Below are 21734 nucleotides of genomic sequence, written 5' to 3'. Positions count from 1 at the left end.
GGTAAGCAATATATAATCCACATTTCCTCATATCTGCAATGAGATACACTAGAAAGATAATAATACAAAAGAAACCAAAATGGCAACCTATAGGATAAGGGGTGTAAAGGGCATAGAGAAAAAAGGCATGAAAACAAGACTTCTCTGAATATATTCTGTTATACAGCTTTCACTTCGGAGTTAGGTAAATGGTCCACATATTCAGAAAGTTAAGTTTTAGAAAAATTCCTTATGAATCAAAACTAGATGAAACGAATGAACCTCAATGTATATCAAGCTGATGAGAGAACCATGCAGAAACAAAAATCATTTCAAGTGACTTTAGGACAGCACTCTGTAAGCGTATCCATGGTGAAATGTATTTCAAGAGCAAATGCTGGAAAAAACCGTAGTCTTTAACTTCATTTAATAATCTTGGTAGTAGTAGTGATAGTGGTACTATTACTTTTAGGCTATTTTATATAACTCTTGTTGAATAACACAAATAAATAATTATAATAATGCTCTTAAGACTCAGGATTTCTTTTCTTTTCTTTTTTTTCTTTGAGACAGAGTCTTGCTCTGTTGCCAGGTTGGAGTGTAGGGTCACTATCTTGGTTCACTGCAACCTCCACCTTCTGGGTTCAAGCGATTCTCATGCCTCAGCCTCTGGAGTAGCTGCGATTACAGGCACGTGCCACCACACCCAGCTATTTTTTTTTGTATTTTTAGTAGAGACAGGGTTTCACCATGTTGGCCAGGATGGTCTCGATCTCCTGACCTTGAGATCTGTCTGCCTCGGCCTCCCGAAGTGCTGGGATTACAGGCGTGAGCCACCATGCCCAGCCAAGACTCAGGATTTCTAATGTGAAAGAAAAGATGCGACTGGGCGCAGTGGCTCACGTCTGTAATCCCAGCACTTTGGGAGGCTGAGGTGGGAGAATCGCTTGAGCCCAGGAGCTTGAGACCAGCCTGGGCAACATAGCAAGACCTCATCTCTATTTTTTAAATGACAATAAATAAATACATAGCAGTAATGTTAAATCTGAACTAGAAACAGTATAAACTCATAGCTGTTTTTTATTTTCTTTTCAAACCCATCTATTTCCTATTTCTGTCCCTTGTAAAGGCCTAGAATAATGACATCCCAGTAGCAGTGGGCATCTCTATTGACAGATTATGGTTCCTAAACACCATTCATCATCAAAAGGAACCAATGTTCCTTGGAGAAATTGCTAATTCCAGATCTGTGGAAATATACAAGAATACACAGGAAATACATAAGATAAACCTGGAGTGTTTTTTACCAGAAAGTAAGAAAGCTATCAAACACAAATGGGATTGTGTCAAAATCCAGTAGGCAACATGAAGGAATTCACGTTGGTCAAGATGGTACAACACGAACATGAAAACAAAAGAGAAAGAGAAAGAAGGGGGACAAAGAAAGAGGGGAAATGGGAGAGAGAAGGAGGGCTGGGGGGAGAGAGAAAAACAGAGAGGGGGAGGGATGGGGGAGAAAAAGAGACAGAGAGAGAGAGAGAACCCTTTCCAAACCCTATGCTCATCACTGGAGGTAACTATATCAACTGATATACCTGGATCACTGATTACAGCCCTATACAGGAAAATAAAAAGTCCTACAATTAAATATGATCATGCATTACTTTAAAATTCACATATTTTTAAGCAGTTCTAAAAGTTCATATACCAAATGCAAATGTACAACACTGTCAGAATATTTTTATTAAATTTATTTAAAAATATTTTTCATAAGAAAGTAAATATTCCTCTTTTTCCAGAAGTATTATCTAAAACTGAAGTTTTAACTTCACCTTTAAGGATGAATTTCAGCTAATACATGTGAAAGGAATGACTGGATTAAAAAATAATTTCCCAATGAAATGATTCAGTATCACTAAGAATGTGACAATCAGATATTCCATGCCTACTGATCTGAAGTAATAAGTATATAGCAGCAAAATATCCTTTAAGAAAAAAAGATTGAACTTTAATCAAGTACTTAGGATTAAATGCCAGTTACAGGGATAGAACAATAATTGAAATGACATTACAGGGAAGTAAACAGACAAATCCAGAAAGTGAGATATTCTGCTGAACAAAAAATCTGGTTTCTTCAACAAATCAATTGCATGGCAAAAAGGAAGGGGCTGGGCATGGTGGCTCATGCCTATAATCTCAGCACTTTGGGAGGCTGAGGCAGAAGGACTGCTTGAACCCAGGAGTTTGAGACCATCCTGGGCAACATAGCAAGACCCCATCTCTACAAAAAATAAAAAAAATTAGCTGGGTGTGGTGGTGTGTGCCTGTAATTGCAGCTACTCGAGAGGCTGAGGTGGGAGGATGGCTTGAGCCCAGAAGTTCAAGGCTGCAGTGAGTTACGACTGTACCACTGCATTCCAGCCTGGGCAACAGAGTAAGAACCCATTCCCTTCCCCAGCAAAAGAGGAGGAGGGGCGCAGGAGTGCGGATTAGAAATAACAGGTTTAGATTAAAAGTCCTTATGAGATATAAGTCTGGTTTGGATCCTGGTTAAACTGTTGAAGATATTTTTGAGACAAATAAAGATATCTGAATATGGACTAGGTATCAGACGATAACATGGAAAATGTCTGTATATTTTATGTATAATAGCGTTTTGATTATATGAGAAAATAACCATATTTTTAGAGTTGCATACTGAAGAATATAGAGGTGAAATGATACTAAGTTTTGAATTTGTTTGGAAATGCGTCAGGATGAAAAAGAAGAAAAGAATCAAGTATGGCAACATTTTGATAACTGTTAAATCTATCCAAGTTGCCAGCAGATGAAAGTGTATTATTTTACTCTTTTATGTTTGAAAATATTAATAAAAACTTTTTTTAAAAGTTGGTAATATGCATTCAATCCAGAATGATTTCGGATCATTAATCATAAAACTAGGGCACATATGAACTACTATGTCAATAGAATACTATGGAAATTTCTTAAGGGAAAATGTGCATTCATTATATCACTCCATACATCTTTGCTTTTGTTTTTCTTCTTCACATTTCTCCATTTGTAAATTTTACTCACCCTAAAGGGCTCTACTTAAATTCTACTTTCCCCAAACCTCTTTAGCCCTTCCTAGTTGGGAGTAATCACTTTGAACTTCTTTATAATTTTAGATGTATCTCTTCCAGCCTTTAACACTTCCTACCGTCTACTGTGATATTTACTTATGCTCCTGAGAGAATTAACATGTGATCCAAATGCACTATTTTCAAGGCTACTACCTTTGACATGGTTACATTATGTATATAATCAAAATCAGTATGTGTTACATGCAGATCAACTTTTCAAAAATGTAAACCCTGAGAGTGTTGTCTGGGATACTTTGAGGGTTCTTTTCAAAACCAAATTTTCTGGAGTCAGAACTTCTAAAAGATTTTGTGATTTCAGAAAGGCTTTTGCTGCTCTGCAGCAAACAAGAGGGTGCTTTTACTAAGAAAAAGCAAAGCCAAATGAAACTGAACATTCAACATGGATGAAACTTTACTTTCTGTAGTCCCTGAGCCTACAGTCTATAGAGGATGGGTAATTATTTAGTAAAAGATGCTTTCACGTGAAAATGTTAAAAGTTGTAAGTTAGCCATAAAAGACACACCTTTACTTTTTCTTTTTAGGATCAAATGACCTCCTAAGTTATTTGAAAATATTAAAGGTAATAAGATGATATGCAGTGAACTTGAAAAATGAACAAGACTGTGATTAAGATTTGTATCTTACTGGAGAGTTATAAAATTCAGTTATTACTGAAGTCATACTTGGAAAATCCAACATTACCACTTCAAAATATATTAAAATTCAAAAAAGCTGCTAGGTCTTCACCAAAATCACCATGGTTTATATGAATTCTTATTGTACTTTGTAAATAGGATGGAAAAAATACAGTGTATATATACTTATTTAGAGCATGTGATATAGACACACACATACATATACATATATTCATCTGTGTGGGCTAAGAAGTGACTATGTTTATGTATGTGTGTGTGTGTGTGCATAAATCTATATCACACTCCTGACCTCGGTGCTGTCATTCTCCTCTGCGATTGCCTGTTTAATGTTGTATCTCTTTTAATAAACAAATGATCTTCCAAAATGAGAATGAAGAGGAGTTTAACAATTTGGGGAAAAAAAATGGTGCAATGGTAACTGTAAAATATAAGCACACACACTTATTATATATACATGTATACATATTTATATATATACACACATGTATACATATATACATGTATACATGTGTGTATATTAATTTATATACACACACACACATATATGTATGTATATAAGAAAGTTTCCAAAATTTTCTGAGGCAAGAGACGATTGAAATTATTACACTGACTTCAGATTCACATTAAAGATCATTGTAAAAGAGAAAAAAAAGAAAAGAAAAGGTCACTGCAGCTCCTAACCTTGAAGGTCTTAAAAGGGTTGAAGGCGTCTGAGAGCTGCTTTAGGTTCTAGCCCTCTGAATCCTCGAGGTTCTGCCTCTAACATCTAGGACCATGGAGAAGGGTTAGAGAAGCTTTCAGCCTCAGCTGCAGGGACACGACAAGCAGGCAGGGCAGTGAGTCAGGTTGGTGTCTTCTGTGAGGAGGGCTATGGGATAAGGGCTCACAGCAGGACTCTCTAACGTACCTCTTGTGCTCCTCTTCCTCTTCACTCCCACTCATGTCAACAATATGGGCCCTGCAGAGACCTTTGAACTGATGGGGAATCTTTTAATTGTTTTAATTTAGATGTAAAGGGAGCAAAAATAAGCAGAACAGCCAAATGCTGGACAATCTAAAATGCATTTCCTATTTAAGGGCCATTTTTCTCCTTTTAATGTATTTTAAAACTATGTAATAACATTACAGCACATGCACTGATTTACAGATGTATGTATCCATACAGAAAAACAGTTCACGCTAGCAAGGCGAGAAAAAAGATGTGGAGGTCATTCAAAATTTACCCTGACCATGTACTTTGAAGGCAGCCTCCATATAAGGCAGATACAAATTTCCTTGTATTAAATTATAAGCCAAATAAACAAAATGACGAAAACAATAAAAGGGTAGCCAGGCATTCTGCCTTGCTCACTTGGCTTTGAATGGTTTGGTGAGAAAAAAACTAGAACGTGGCTATTTACCACTTGCAATTGTGATTTACTCATGCTATTCATTCCGTTCAGAACAAATGACCCCAGAGGCATTAGCAACTCTCAAGGTTCCTCAGTGTTTTAGCAGAACCCATATCCATATACAGGTCAAGCAGTATTTCTCAGTTGGGTTATAACACACATTAGAGATATATTCAAAACCAGGCTAATGTGGAACATTAGCCAGAAGTGCTCTACTAGTTAAACTGAACCAGAAACTAAAACAATCCCTTAAAAATATATATAGTTACTTTTAACTGGGTCTGTTGGGAAAAATATAATTCTGAAGGGAATTTTAAAGATCTTCTAATTATAATAAACTTTAGAAAAACATTGTATTCAAGATGCACACAGTTATAAAAATAAAACCAGGTAAGTATATGATATCACAGACAGAGTTGACATACATATACCAGCAACATTATGCTTCAAACTTTGGACAATGGACTAGTACCAGTCACCATCTCATTTTTACCTAACTAACAAATATTCTCTGTATCTGAAGTCAAAGGATTTTATACCAAACGCCGAGATATTGTTAAAGAAATGCTGAAGCTTATGATTCAGCATGGGAAATATTGGTAGATTGGAATCTACAGAAACTAGGATGTTAGCTTTTAAATATGCCCATATAGAAAGGTAACACAAATTTTGTAATTTCTATCAAAAGTTTTAGTATCTATGATGTATATAGCACCGTGTGGGAAAACAATATTACCTTTGACTACGTAATATCTTGATACTTAAAAACATATTTCATAGGAAACTTAAAACAGCAACACAATTTATGGAAGGAACGATTCACAAATAAATAATGCAAATAGACATTTCTCAGCACCATGAAATATATATAAATAAGCCCAATGGCTTCTAGCATTTGGCATAGCAGAGGTCTAGGCTTGGGGCATCTGCTGGGTTTGCCTATCTCTACACAGCACCCATTTGCCCTGCCCCTGCCTTCAGTCCTCTCTCTTTTCCTTCTTTCTGGCCATGTGGTCTGAGCGGGCTTTATCCTACCTCTAGTTCCAAGCGACACACATGAGCCAGGCCAATCAGAGCCGCCGTGTCTCCACGGGTACAGGGACTGAGGCTGGTCACGTGATCTTAGTTGGCCCACGGAGAGCTTGCTTGCTCTGGGACTTCCGGGCCCATTTCCTCTGGGTTGAAATCTTGATAGATCATGTGCTTGAATTCACAATAGACCAGCCCTGCCACCATTTGGGGCAAAGCTAAGTCTGATAAAACATATTTTATAAAACACCAGGAAAGAATCTATACAATGACTAAAAAACAGGCAACAAATAGGACACACATTTTTTTAATAGACAACATTTTTACTGTGGTATTTATACAAAAATAAACTTTTAAGTGCAAAGTACAAGCAATGTACCATTTTTCACAGGAATTTATAATAGAAACTTATTTCCAAAAAAGAGGGGTACTATAAACAAAGAAACAAACAAAAACCAAAGACCAAAGAAAATGCCTACTTGATCACCTTGATTTTTTTTTTTTTTTTTTTTTTGGGAGACAGAGTCACTCGGTTGCCCAGGCAGGAGTGCAGTGGTGATCACAGCTCACTGCAGCCTCAAACTCCTGGGCTCAAGTGATCCTCCTGCCTTAGCCTTCCAAATGGCTGGGACTACAGGTACACACCATTACACTAGGCTTTTTTTTTTTTTTTTTTTTTTTTTTTTGAGACAGGGTCTCACTCTGTTGCCCAGGTTTGAAGTACAGTGGCACGATCTTGGCTCACTGCAACCTCTGCCTCCTGGGTTCCAGTGATTCTCCTGCCTCAACCTCCTGAGTAGCTGGGATTAGATTACAGGTGTGTACCACCACACCCAGCTAATTTTTGCATTTTTAATAGAGACGGGGTTTTACCATGTTGGCCAGGCTGGTCTCGAACTCCTGACCTCAACTGATCTGCTTTCCTCGGCCTCCCAAAGTGCTGGGATTATAAGCGTGAGCCACCGCGCCCAGCCCCAGCTATCTTTTTAATATTTTGTAGAGACACGATCTCGCTATGGTGTCCAGACTAGTCTCAAACTCCTGGCCTCAAGGGATCCCCCCACAGTGCTGGGATTATAGCCATGAGCCACCCTACTCAGCCCTGATAACCTTGATTTAATAGCAGTAACAACATCAAATATATTGGCCTTTAAAACTGTTTTTAAAAATTGGTTACTTATAAACATTACTTACAAATATAAGTTACTTATAAATATTATGAGCAAATTCATAATATTTCCCAGGTTCCTTCACAGATGAATTTCATATATGTACTCCAAAGCACAAACACTATCCCAGAGAAAGCAATTCTCTGCAGTATTATGTTTACATGAATAAAGCACTTAATGAAGAAAAGCTCACCAGAGATGGAGCCAGCACCAAGGACCTACAGATTTCAGAAGAGACCTGGGAATAGCCTGAATAAAGCTGTTAACTATTCTTCAACCAATAGCTTCCCCCAGAGAGGAAAGGATTTCTGTAAAAGGAACTCACAGGCCCACAAGGGAGAAGAATGGATCGAACTTTTCATATAAAATTGCTACTAGTTGCCCAGAGTCGTCTTCAACTTTAGAACCATAGGATTGCACTAATTCTTCTTAAATATAGGGTCATTTCATTCTCATGTACTGCTGGTGGGAATTTTAACTGGTACAGCCTTTTAGAAGGTAATTTGGCATAACAATCTCTTAAACATTTTAAATGTTTACATTCTTTGACCTAGTAACACTGAATAAACAAAAATCTATATATGAGGATGTTGTTTCTTTATTTGTTATAGCAAAACCTGGAACTTAAATGTCCAAAAATTGAAGATAAATTATGATACAACAGTAAAATGAAATACCATGTCATATAGACATGGGAAAATGTTCATGATCTATTAGAGGGGAGGGGATAAGCTGCTGAACAGTATGTGTACGATAATTCTAAGTTTTTTTGTTTTTGAGACAGGTTCTCACTCCTATTGCCCAAGCTGGTGTGCAGTGGCATGATCATGAATCACTGTAGCCTCGATTTCCCAGGCTCGAGTGAAGCCTCAGCCTACTGAGTACTTGGGACTAAAGGCACATGCCACCATACCTGGCCAATTTTTCTATCTTTTGTAGAGACAAGATCTCGCCATGTTGCCCAGGCTGGTCTTGAACTCCTGGGCTCAAGTGATCTGCCCGCCTTGGCCTCCCAAAGTGCTAGGATTGTAGGTGTAAGTCATCACATCCAGCCCCTAATTTGTTTTTATAAAAATTGCTGATATACACATGGGACAGTCAGCAGAGATTAACTCAAGGGAAGGGTGAGATGTGGGGGAAACGTTTGCTTTCTAGGTTACATATTTTGAAGCAGTTAGTCTGTTTTTTGAAAGCCTATTATGTCCTGATCAGAATTTTAAGTGTTTTGCTTCTCAGATCTTCTTACGTAATCTTCATTTATTAAAATCCTAGCTACATATCCCTTTTCCCCCTGTTTCTTAGCTGAAGGTAACTTTGCTTGGGGTGAGTTATGGATCCCTGTGAATAAGGATACAGACTTCTTTCTCTCATTGGCTGCTACTGACCTGACCATTTGTGTCTAGACAAGGAGGAGAGAGCCAAGCTTGAAGATGCTGAGCGGAAGTTACAAGATGCTGAGAGTTCAAGTGGATATCAAAGGAGACTTCTAGGACAAGGCCTTTCTCTTTCCTTGGTTTTGTTCAGTTTGGGAAATTTTTGGAGCTAAGAAGACATTTATCTTTGCTTTCAGGACATCCAGTCTGACATTATGACATAAAGAAAATCTCCCAATTCTATTACTCAGATAGTTTTTGCCTCCATTCAAGTTACCCTAATGCCCCAAATGCCTTGAAAATGGAGGCACTGGTCTCATCATCAACATATAGGAAACAGAAGGAGAAGAACCACGCCGGGGGAAATAATGCTGGGTTCAATTTTGGAAATGCTATTTTTGAGGTGCTGCTGGTTCGCCCAGTTACCACCCAGGCAGAACTTTCCAGTAACTGGGCAGATTAGTCTGACTCTTGGGGGAGAAATATGAGCTGGTAATAAAGAAATGGGAAGCATCATTGCATAACAAACCTAAGAGAAAATGAGAACATTTACGTAGAAGAAACAGAGTTAATGTACCAAGAGCAAAAAGAAAAGAAGGGTGAAAAAATAAGTCCATAAAAGAAAACCAAAAGGAATCAATGGTAAGAGAGAATGAAAAGCTGGGAATGGGGGCTCATGCCTGTAATCCCAGCACTTTGGGAGGCTGAGGTGGGTGGATCACCTGAGGTCAGGAGTTTGAGACCAGCCTGGCCAACAAGGCGAAACCGTGTCTCTACTAAAAATACAAAAATTAGCCGGGTGTGGGGGCGGGTGCCCATAGTCCCAGCTACTCAGGAGGCCAAGGCAGGAGAATTGCTTGAACCCAGGAGGCGGAGGCTGCAGTGAGCCGAGATCACACCACTGCACTCCAGCCTGGGCCACAGAGCGAGACTCCGTCTCAACAAAAAAAAAAAGAGAGAGAGAGAGAGAGAGAGAGAATGAGAGACTGAGTGTAGCACAGTATCACAAAAATCAAAGGAACAGGAAGTTTCTGAAAGGGCTTAGGGGACAGCGTCCAAATGGCAGAGGGGGTTTGTACAATAAGAGCTGTTGCGTGTTCTCTGGAACTGGGAATTGGGAAGCATCTAATGGTCTTAAGAAGCTGCAGAAACTTTTCTAGGGCAGAAACCAGAATATAGAAGGTTTAGGAGTGAATGATTGGAAGGAAGTACGACTAAAGAGTAAGTTGTGAGAAGCAGAATGAAAAGCAGATGTTACATAGCCTTTTTCTCATACAGAGGGAAGGCTTGATGAAGGTGGGGAAGTTAGCACGGGAGAACAAAAGGCTGGACAAAAATGAGAAAAAAGGAGAGGAAGACACAGAGGAGAGGAGCTAACAGAGGGAAGGAAGTTCCAGTCGGGGCAGGAGAGCTGGGAACGGAGGCAGCAGCTAAGGAGGCTGATCGCAGACACAGGCTCTTTCCGAGAGCCTGGATGACAAGCCGTCGGGGTACAAGGAGGTTTGGAACCCAAAACACAAGTCGAATCAGCTGGGGTAAAGTGGCGAGGCAGTTCCACGTGCTGACACTTGTGGCTACCATGTGAAAAAAGACTGTGCATATTCTAAATGACAGCAGTCCTGCAGTGACGTGAATATCCACTCTATAAGCTATGCAGGCAGGTGTGGGAAAAGAGAGGAAATGTTGCGCCATGCAGCTGCAATCTTTATGTAAGTATCTGAATACAGTATAGGCCCATAACATAACAGGAAATAACAGAATGCAAAGGATTGAAACGTTCCATGTTGTTGGTAATAAGAGTGCCTAAGTGTTTCCATCTGTAGGAACATATTCTGTTTTTAAATGCCAGAAGTGTGAGTAGTTTGATCTTTAGGAGAAATTATAATCAGATAGCATCCAAAAGGTTTCCATGATACAGCTAAATTATCTCGGCCTGTCACAGGTTAAGGAACATTTACATTCTGGAAGTCCACATCAGCTTTTTCTAGATAATGAATCTTAAGTACCTTCCTATATTCACTCAATTAGTGATCGTGGACCTTGATAACACTGTCGAGAGAAAGTTTCCAACTATCATTCAAATCATATCTAAAAAGGTGGTCATAAATATTTTAAAACCTCAGTGAACTAATAAGACCTGGACCCATTAAGGATAAGATCTTTTACAACAAATTAAATAAAACAATTTATTGAAGTCTGGACTCAAGATAAGCTAGATTTACTAGCTGACCTTTTATTCATTTAAAGAACAAAATTAGCTCTAATTGCATTAGAATGGAATCCAGTAAATTTTCCTGAGTCTTCTAATGCGGCATCTATGTAAGAACTGCTGTAATTGTTTACAAGTAAGATGGAAATGCTTTGATTATAATCTCTCCACTTGTTTTACTGTGTAGTAAAAGTATTTCTGAAAACCTAAAGCCAGTTTTTCTGACAGTTTACTATTTTTTCTAGTAAACACATTGCATCTTTGGTGTTAATGAATAAAGAGTATTGTGCCAGGGGTAAAAATTAAATTTAGAGACTGTGTCATTATTCTAGGCAGTAAAAATAAGAGTAATATAAGGAAGTCAAAAACTCCTTTTCTGGAAAAATCAGAAAAGGGATGAAGACCTGAATAAGAACATTTTAACTGCTTCCTCTTGGATGTGGCTTGGAATCATAACTGAGATCTATGGGTTTGGGACTGCTGAATTTGTAAGTACAGGAAGGTATCAAGAATGACGTATAAAACTCACAACTTTTGTTGCAGTTGTTCAGCGCCTAAGAAATTTCACTGATAATGTTAGCATATTTCCCTAGCATTAAAAATAGGTCATTTGAAAATTTTAAATACAGTCATTTAAAAATGTTAAATAATGTCACTTGTGAACTTTACCACAATCATTCTTTATTTATTTATTTATTTTGAGATGGAGTCTGGTTCTGTTGCCCAGGCTGGAGTGCAGTGGTGCCATCTCAGCTCACTGCAAGCTCTGCCTCCCGGCTTCCTGCCATTCTCCCGCCTCAGCCTCCCGAGTAGCTGGGACTACAGGCGCCCGCCACCACGCCTGGCTAATTTTTTTTTTTTTTTTGTATTTTAAGTAGAGACGGGGTTTCACCGTGTCAACCAGGATGGTCTTGATCTTCTGACCTCGTGATCCACCCGCCTCAGCCTCCCAAAGTGCTGGGATTACAGGCGTGAGCCACCACGTCCGGCCCAGTAATTCTTAAAATTCTTTTTTTTGTCACTGATATTTTGCTTTTTAAAAATTTATTTATTTATTTATTAGTTTAGAGACAGGGTCTCACTGTCCCCCAGGCTGGAGTGCAGCAATGCAATGACAGCTCACTGTAATCTTGAGCTCCCGGGCTCAAGCAATCCTCCTGCCTCAGCCTCCTGAGTAGGTGGGAGTACAGGTGCATGCCACCACATCCAGCTCATGATGCTTAGCTTTTAACATAGGCAAATACCTATGAAATGTTTCCGTTTCAGTAGCAAGTAAATCAGGGAAAAATAAAACGACCAATATTCTTTAATCTTTTTTTTTTTTTTAAATCAAAAGCAGACAGTTTTATTAGGAGGAAATATTAAAAATAGAAAAGCAAAAGGCCTTCCAAGTCTGACAGGATGACGTTCTGAAATGTTCCTAAACTTTACATTTAAAGTATCCTTTTGTATACCAACTAGGTTCTTTGCTCTGCCTCCCCAGCACACTTTTATAAAAATGCAAAACTGACAGCCTTTTCCTACCTAAAATAATACATATCCATTGCCTTTGCCTGCCTCTTGCCCCTTATTCTGGTGTGAGCCCTCCTTTCTTTCTGGAACCTACCACTTTCCCTTCTGACAGGGCAGTTTCCCTATCACAGGGGCTGGTGAAGTGAAGTCTTTCATGGGGACTGATAATGGAGGCCCGGGAAGCGGGGCTTTGCCAGGGACTGTGAGCACCAAGAACCATATCAGCCTGAGTGGCCAGGACCACCTCTGACACCGCAGAGGCCAGATGAGAAGAGGAGGGTGGGCAGAGCACTAGGATACTCGGCAAGCCTGCAGGCAGCCCCACCGAAGTCACACGCACCCCTGCTGTTTTTCCCTGTAAGCTGGTTTGATTTGGGTTTCCGTTACTTGCCACCAAGAGTCTTGATTAACACAGTACAGAAAAGGAAATAGGAGTGTTTCCACTAGAGATGAAGAGGTGCTTAAGAGCTGTCAGCACTGAGCTGTTCTTTCATGCTTCCCTCTTGGAAGTGTGCAAAAGTCAATGAAAAATGTCTTTGGGTCACCTATAAAAACTGCTGTGGAGGACACTGTCCTTGTCATCTGCTCCCACATAGAAATTAATTTTTAAATTTACTGTCTTGAAAAACTCTCTCCTGAGAAACTGAGACGCCTTCCTTTAAAAAAAAAAGTATTTCAGGCCGGGCGCGGTGGCTCAAGCCTGTAATCCCAGCACTTTGGGAGGCCGAGACGGGCGGATCACGAGGTCAGGAGATCGAGACCATCCTGGCTAACATGGTGAAACCCCGTCTCTACTAAAAATACAAAAAAACTAGCCGGGCGAGGTGGTGGGCGCCTGTGGTCCCAGCTACTCGGGAGGCTGAGGCAGGAGAATGGCGTAAACCCGGGAGGCGGAGCTTGCAGTGAGCTGAGATCTGGCCACTGCACTCCAGTCCGGGCGACAGAGCGAGACTCCGCCTCAAAAAAAAAAAAAAAAAAAAAAAAAAAAAAAAAAAAAAAAAAAAGTATTTCAGTCAAGTAAGACGGCTCACAGCTGTAATCCCAGCACTTTGGGAGGCCGAGGCAGGTGGATCACTGGAGGTTAGGAGTTTGAGACCAGTCTGGGCAACATGGTGAAACCCCATCTCTACTAAAACTACAAAAAATTAGCCAGGCGTGGTGGCACATGCCTGTAAGCCCAGCTACTCGGGAGGCTGAGGAAGGAGAATCACTTGAACCCAGGAGGTGGAGGTTGCAGCGAGCTGAGATCAAACCACTGCACTCTGGCCTGGGCAACAGAGTGAGGGAGGCTTTGTCTAAAAAATATATATATAATAATAATTAAATAAATAAAAATAAGTTAATTTAAAAAATGTATTTTTTTGCTCTTACTGCTAGGAAGGTATGATCATATTTGACATACAATCATTTGCTTCTTTTTTCTTCTGTTGATCTTAGGGAAGAAGATCTATTTCTATTTCTGACTGTACTATATATACTCTCTTTACTTTCCCCTAAATTTGTTTAGACTAGGAAAAAAGTTATATATGAATAAAAAGCACTTCAAGCATAGAAAGGAAAATTCAAAAGGTGAGATAAAAACCATTTGCTATTATTTCTCTAAAAAATTTTTCACTAAAATACCACTACAAGTTTCACTCTGTTGAATGTCACTTGGTTAAATCTGGCTATATTTTAAAATATAAAATGCTTATTTTCCTTAAAAATATTTTAAATGATTATTTTTGTAACTGCCCATGATTATTCTCTACTACTATTGTCAAAAAGCATTAATTGGAAAAGTTTAGATCACTGAAAGACAAGTGTTTATACATATTATTTTTAAAGATTAACAAGCAAAGCTTTAGCTAAATCACATAGCTTTAGCTGTCTGCTAAAGCTTCTATATACAATTTTTATTGTATACAGAAAAAATTTAGACATTACAACTATTAAAAAGCCCCACAAGGCATAAGCTAAACTCTGTGAAATGCAACAACAACAAAAAAACTAAATGACATGAGAAGCAAAGCATCACATTCTCAGCACTTTTGTTAGGGTGAGGACTGATGATGAAGTTACTGAATTGTAAGAAATCAATCCACTTGCCACCGGAAATCAAAATGTCAGCAGAAAGAAAACTCTAATGCCAGAGGTAAAGTGGTTCCTGAAAAATATCTTGATAAAATTTGTATATTTTGAAAAAGGAGTTATATTTGTTAAACAGAATACCTCCTGTGAACTCTCAAAGGGAATTTAGAATTACTATTGATAACAATATTGCCCTCTGAAAGGCATCTCAAATGGTTCCTGTATCACCTGATCCAATATATTATGAGATATTAATTAGAGAAAATGTGACCATGCATGATGGGATGTCTAGAGGGGCCCAGCCAGTCACCCCTTCTCTGGTGCTTGCTGATAAAGGCAGGAGTGCTCTGAGAGCAGGAGGAGGAGGAGCTGCTCCCCACGGGCCTGGGCATGGGGGACCCACTGCCTGAGGGCAAGGGCGGATGAATAGCTGGAAGAGGGCAGAGGCTTCCTCTTCTGTCCTGGGGAGAAGACAGCAGCAAGAGACCTTTGAGAAATTTGAGGGGAAGAATGCTTATTCCTCTACCCTGTATTCATCCCAAAATCTTTATGCAAACTTGTATTTTTTTCTCAATACTTTACCAATGTTTCACTTTTTTTCACAAAGCTCCTTTGACTAATTTGAGCTTTATGGAAGAGTTGCAGGTCCTATTCTGCCAAGTCTTTCTTGACAGTTCCATCCAAACAGTCCCTGTCCCTAAAATCCATCGCATTACCTGGCTCCTGTTTTCTTGACAGAAAAGAGGAGAAGGATGAACACTGTTAAGTTAGCCAACTCTACCTACACTTGCTCAAAATGACCAAACTCAATACACAGTAAGATGGGGAGGACAAATAACCTGGTGCCTGCTTTGCTGCCTGCCCTGCCCTCCACGGTGGCTGTCACCCTGCTCCCAGCCCCAAGTCCAAGTGGGACCTCAGGATCCCATCAACAGAGTTCCAGGCGGTGGCTCTGAGGCCAGCTGAAACTTACTTGCTATCCTAGCATCAAGGCAAGGCTTCTGCTAGGCAGGACCAGATATTTCAGCAATTCACTTGAATATGTTGTCTCTAGGTGTTGAGACTGTAATTTCAGGGTTAGGTTTTGGTTTTATCTTCAATATAGACTATAAGGAACTCTGGACAACCATTCCTGGAAGACCTGTTAAAGGAATGTGAGGTCCCTGGAAAGTCATCTTGAATTTTAACACTATCCAGAGGAGGTCCTGGACTCACCATAGACTCCTTTAGAATACAGTTTCCAGGAATGTTAAATCAAGGGAAAAACAAGTTATTCCTGTCTTGCTTCAAGGAACAATAATAGAGAACAGAGGAAACAATCCAAGCTCAAAGTACTTTTCTGGATCAAGGGCAGAAGACATAACTGCTTTATTTAAGACTCAGAAACTAAATATCGTCTTAAAGATCTTCCAACGAGAAGGTATAATTTGAACCCTGTAAAGCTTTTTCATTTCTCCTAATTTCAAAAGATGATTCTGCCTGTTCTTCAGCAACAAATACCCCCCTGGACTATTCAAACTCCCCCTTTTGAATCCCGTCTGCTCATTAATTTCACTTCAAAAGAGTATTATTCCCCCCCAAGGTGTGTGCAAACTGGGTAACCACAGGCACAGTGACAGGAATCTGTCGCCTCCTTCTCCATTATTACCATGGACTAAGCCATGTATCATGCTACAACCATGGAGGATCACTGAAATTTGAATGTTATATAATTTTCATGTGTCATAATACATTCTTCTTTTAATTTTTTTCAGCCACTAAGAAATATAAAACACATTCTGAGCTTGCAGGTCACAGAAAACAGGCAGTGGCCTGGATCTGGCCCATGGGCCATAATTTGCTGACCCCTGATTTAGAACCACTCCTGCCCCACAAAAAGCACTTTACTGTTAAGTTTTATTTTACATAAAATTCTTTTACTATGAGACTTATTCCTCCTTCTTTCTTGCTCTATTTTAATTTAAAATGTAATCTATTTCACTTCATTTATCTCTTTCTTCATTATAAGGATTTTCTTGCATCTGCCTTTGGTCAAATGATTAATCCTTCATATAACATGGGGGTCATTACCACATATCTGAAAGTTTACATGATATATAATATGCTTTCAAGGGCGATTTGTCTAGAATACCTGGGTATTATAATTTCCCTGATACTAGACATTTTGTTCCAAATAGGATTTATTTCTCACATCTTTCAATATCTCAGGTGTATGAGTGATTTATTGAGGAAAATAGAATAAATAGTCAACAGAATGACTGAAAGATGCTTAAGGGCAGGTGAGTTGAATATAACTATCAATATCTTTTTATTTTATTGTTTTTTAGACAGAGTCTCGCTCTGTCACCCAGGCTGAGGTGCAGTGGTGTGATCTCAGCTCACTGCAAGCTCCACCTCCCGGGTTCACACCATTCTCCTGCCTCAGCCTCCCCAGTAGCTGGGACTACAGGTGCCCAGCTAATTTTTTTGTATATTTTAGTAGAGATGGGGTTTCACCCTGTTAGCCAGGATGGTCTCAATCTCCTGACCTCGTGATCTGCCTGCCTCAGCCTCCCAAAGTGCTGGGATTACAGGCGTGAGCCACCGCGCCCAGTTGCCTTTTTTTTTTTTTTTTTTTTTTTTTTTTTTTTTTTGAGAAGGAATCTCGTTCTGTCGCCCAGGCCGGAGTGCAGTGGCGCCATCTCGGCTCACTACAAGCTCTGCCTCCTGGGTTCACGCCATTCTCCTGCCTCAGCCTCCCAAGTAGCTGGGACTACAGGCGCCAGCCACCATGCCCTGCTAATTTTTTGTATTTTTAGTAGAGAGGGGTGTTTCACTGTGTTAGCCAGGATGGTCTTGATCTCCTGACCTTGTGATCCACTCGCCTCAGCCTCCCAAAGTGCTGGGATTACAGGCGTGAGCCACCGCTCCTGGCTGCCTTTTATTTTTTATTTTTAGAGACAGGGTGTGGCTCTGTTGCCCAGGCTGGAGTGCAGTGGGCACAGTCATAGCTCACTGTAGCCTTGAACTCCTGGCCTCAAGTGTATCTTCCTGCCTCAGCCTCCCAAGTAACTGGGACTATAGGCATGGCCCACCACACCTGGCTTTTCAATGCCTTTTAACAAACCTTATTCCTCTAAAAGGTATGAGCAAGCCAAATTTCTCTGTGGGAGTCAAGATTAAGTAATGGTGAGTTACTGAGAAATGGGAATAAATATAAACTGCAGGAGTAAAGTACTTGTTGAACGATGGATAACAACATCTTCCTCTTAGAGAAATGAGCCCATATGCAGAATTTGCATGGAGATGGAAGAGTTACTTTGGTTGGGTCTTCTCTGAGCCCTACTGGTTAAGAGATGAGGACATTCACTCTTCTGTAGGTAACATAGGGGCACTGGTATACCAGACAGCTGGTTTCAAAAGCACTGAATCCACAGGATTTTTGCTGCATTTCCTAGGTCTCTACCAGCACAACCAAAAAAAGTAATGTGGAAATTATCTAGAGAATTTAGCTGAGAAAAACAGAAGCCACTGGATTTTCTCCTTTAAATCTTCAGAGGGGTATATACTCCCCTGGAAAACCAAGTTGCCTCTCTGCTCACATTCATCAGAATCATGCTGGACTTTTTCTTTGCACTATACATGGAGTTGATAGAAGCAACAGTATCAATACATGTAACTTTTAAGATGAAATAAACCACTGAGAATACAAAGCAAATTTTCTGTCCTCTACTAAATAAATTCATGGCTCCTACTCTCACTTTTATGGCTAAAAATTGAATGTAAATGGAATGCCTTCTAAGCCTATTTTCAACACAGTATTTGATTGCAATGTAAACTGCATTTTCAGGCTTAATGGGAAAAATAAGGTTGTAGAATTTTTATCTTGTGTATTTTATTTAAATGATGCATAATATGCTTTTAAAACAAGGAGAATGATTTTCAACATGAGTTACCAAAAAAAAAAAAAAAAAATCAATGTTTCATTACCTTATTAGGATCAGGTAAGAGCACTGTAGGCCTTAATGCCTCCCCAAAAAATGAATAAAAGAAAAATATCCGACAGATTAACTGTAAAGACGAGTGGGTTGATATGATGATTTCATGAAAATTAAGACAAATAAACAGCAAATGTGGGGTTTACATTTCTAGTGCTTTCTTTAAAAAAAAAGAGTGGACTAAGTCATCAGTTGTGACTATTACATTTTGTCTCTCCAAGCCTTTGGTGTATCTTTTGTTTTACAGGTACAGAATAAAACCATGCGTCATCTGAGCAAAAAGAGAATCTTTGTTCTTTGTCATGGTGATAGATACTATGTACGTGAGAAAGTGTAGCATTGCATCTACCTGGCTGTAATGTGGCAGTAAGTCCATTCAGTACAGAGTTTCTTACTTTTCAGATACCTGGGACCTTAAACACTATGTAGAAATGATGTCAGGTGCTAGTTTTTAACAAAGAGAAAAAGAACAAGGAAAAAACAACCCTCTAGGTCAAATAAAGTGAAAAGCATTTACTCTGTGGAAGAAACCAATAAAAATGTGAAAACAAAGAGTTCTAAAAATAAAGTTTGACCCTACATGTTCATACCTGGTAGAAGCCTGTGGAGTTCTAAGTCCATTAGGAAAGGGTAGAGAAGGTTAAGTTTCATTTGTTTCACTCTGACTCAAAACGTTTATACTTACATCTTGTCTTGGCCAGCACCGACTCGGAGAGTTAATCGGGGGATAACCGGACTCGGGGCCAGAGCGACTGGTTCCACTTTTATCTGTGGAAGTTAGCACGTTAAAGTTCAATATGGTTTTTCAACATAAGTACCTCCTACCACTTCTCCTACTCCCCCACTCCCACAAACTGAGTAACAAAGTTGAAGCCTTAAATATGGCGAAAATCTTAGAAAGACAATCCGGGCCACTCTGTGTTTTTGTTTCTCAACAACTGAAGGCTATCTGGCATCCTGAGAAATTCTACAAACTTTAATCACGTTATGTAAATATGATAGTTATTTCTATTTGTTTGGGTTAACTTTTGGACTTAATTACATTGTTAAAAATTTTAAACAAAAATTGTTACCCAGATCATTTTTGGTGCAGCATTTAAATAATCACCAGACTTAAATAGAAAAAAATACAATGATGTCTTCCCTATAAGATAAAAGCATCTCTTTATGAAACTTGACAAACATTAAACTCATCCTAAGTTTGCATTATCAAATGAGAAAGCTGAAATACTAAGTGTAATTGTTCCATTCAACTGTTCAATTTTTGGCTAGAGGTAAAACTATCTGAAATGCTGTAAACAAAAACAGGACGGGTGTGGTGGCTCACGCCTCTAATCTCAGCACTCTGGGAGGCCGAGGCAGGCGGATCACAAAGTCAGGAGTTCGAGATCAGTTTGGCCAACATGGTGAAACCCCGTCTCTACTAAAAATACAAAAAATTAGCCGGGCGTGGTGGCGGGCACCTGTAGTCCCAGCTACTCAGGAGGCTGAGGCAGGAGAATGGCGTGAGGGCGGAGCTTGCAGTGAGCTGAGATCGCACTACTATACTCCAGCCTGGGTGACAGCGTGAGACTCTGTCTCAAAAAAAAAAAAAAAAAAAACTTAGCCAGGCATGGTGGCACGTGCCTGTAGTCGCATCTACTTGAGAGGCTGAGGCAGGAGAATCGCTTGAACTCGGGAGGCAGAGGTTGCAGTGAGTCAAGATTGTGCCACTGCACTCCATCCTGGGTGACAGAGCAAGACTGCATGGAAGGGAGGGGAAGGAAAAGGAGGGGAGGGGAAGGGAGGGGAGGGGAAGGGGGGGGAGGGGAAGGGGGGAGGGGAAGGGAAGGGAAGGAAAAGGAGGGGAGGGGAGGGGAGGGGAAGGGAGGGGAAGGAAAAGGAGGGGAGGGGAAGGGGGGAGGGGAGGGGAGGAGAGGGGAGAGGAAGGGAGGGGAGGGGAGGGGAGGGGAGGGGAGAGGAAGGGAGGGGAGGGGAGGGGAGGGGAGGGGAGAGGAGGGGGAAAACAGATATTCTCTTTTGGAATGGATTTGTGGAGAAGGCAATGGCTGCTGAATAAGGTGAAGACCTCACAAATACCTGACCTGTCCGCCAGAAGAGAACACAGAAACTAAGTCTGATGCTAACGGGTCTCTTCACAACACTATATGTTGGCAGATCATACAGTCAACATTTTGAATTAAGCTAAACAGAAGCTGTGCATTTCCAAATTATTGTCTGTCTCAGCGTTTTTCAGTGGGGTGGTAGGACTGGTATTGTTGGTGGGATGGTGCTTTGTTGTCAGGAACTGTCCCAAGCACTGCCAGATGTTTAATGTCACTGGTTCACTGTTAGTCACTGACTAGATGCAACATTAATTTATGTATTTTAAGATCAAGAATTACATCATAATAGAACAGTATAGTGGTTCTAAAGGGAAACACAGAAAATAATGATCAACATATCATAAAGTTAATATAGTACATGTAGATCTATTATTTTATCATATGTATCTACCTGTCTCTTCGTAGAGTTGTTTTTTAAATCCCTCAGCCCATCAAGATCTATGGCTTCGACAAGTCCCTTGCATGGTGCCTGGTATGCAGGAGATGCTCAGCAGACATTTGTTGAATTATCAACTGAGCTTGCCCCAACTGTCTTGCCTTTTAGTTATTCCACCATACATCCAGGACCACCCTAAAACCATCCCCCAGAGCACCGAGTGATACCAAAGAAAATTTTTAATTCCATCTTAATGTATGCCTCCAATACTAGCTGTTTACCAGCTAACCCAGCTAAGGGCAGAGACCATGTGTGTTTTCCTTACTGCTATTTTCTAGTGCCTGTCTCAGGATCTGACACTAGTAAGTCTTAAGATAAGTGTAAAGCATGAATATGAAGGGATGATTTCAGTCTTTACCACTTTCAAGACCCTTCCCATGACCTCCTTTCCCCTTCTACACATCCAGCTCCACAGGAAATACTGGTGGGGCCACCAGTATTGAAGGAGAGCTCCTTCAATTCCCTGCAAACTTCTCTGTGCCCACAATTACACTAAAGACGTTTTCTCTATCATCTGCTTATTTACAGATCTTCAGTCTCTCTGTTCCACAAATTATTTTCATCTCACTTTTTTTAATTTTTATTTTTTTGAGATGGAGTCTCGTTCTGTCACCAGGCTGGAGTGTAGTGGCAATCTTGGCTCACTGCAACCTCCAACTACCGGGTTCAAGCGATTCTCCTGCCTCAGCCTTCCAAGTAATT

At 40.0% G+C, this 21734-nt stretch overlaps 1 protein-coding gene across 2 annotated transcripts in view; it reads right to left on the bottom strand.

Moving 5' to 3' along the window:
• TAF3 (TATA-box binding protein associated factor 3) overlaps positions 1-21734 on the bottom strand; it is a 212254-nt gene that overhangs the window by 22184 nt on the left and 168336 nt on the right. For both annotated transcript variants that reach the window (XM_010389381.2, XM_030941172.1), the window contains exon 4: positions 19177-19259. In XM_010389381.2, the coding sequence (XP_010387683.1) occupies positions 19177-19259 (83 nt within the window). The remainder of the gene's footprint in view (positions 1-19176; positions 19260-21734) is intronic.

This window comes from Rhinopithecus roxellana, chromosome 11 (genome assembly GCF_007565055.1).
Source record: "Rhinopithecus roxellana isolate Shanxi Qingling chromosome 11, ASM756505v1, whole genome shotgun sequence".
Classification (NCBI taxonomy): domain Eukaryota; kingdom Metazoa; phylum Chordata; class Mammalia; order Primates; family Cercopithecidae; genus Rhinopithecus; species Rhinopithecus roxellana.
This window is presented reverse-complemented; position numbering and strand designations above follow the sequence as displayed.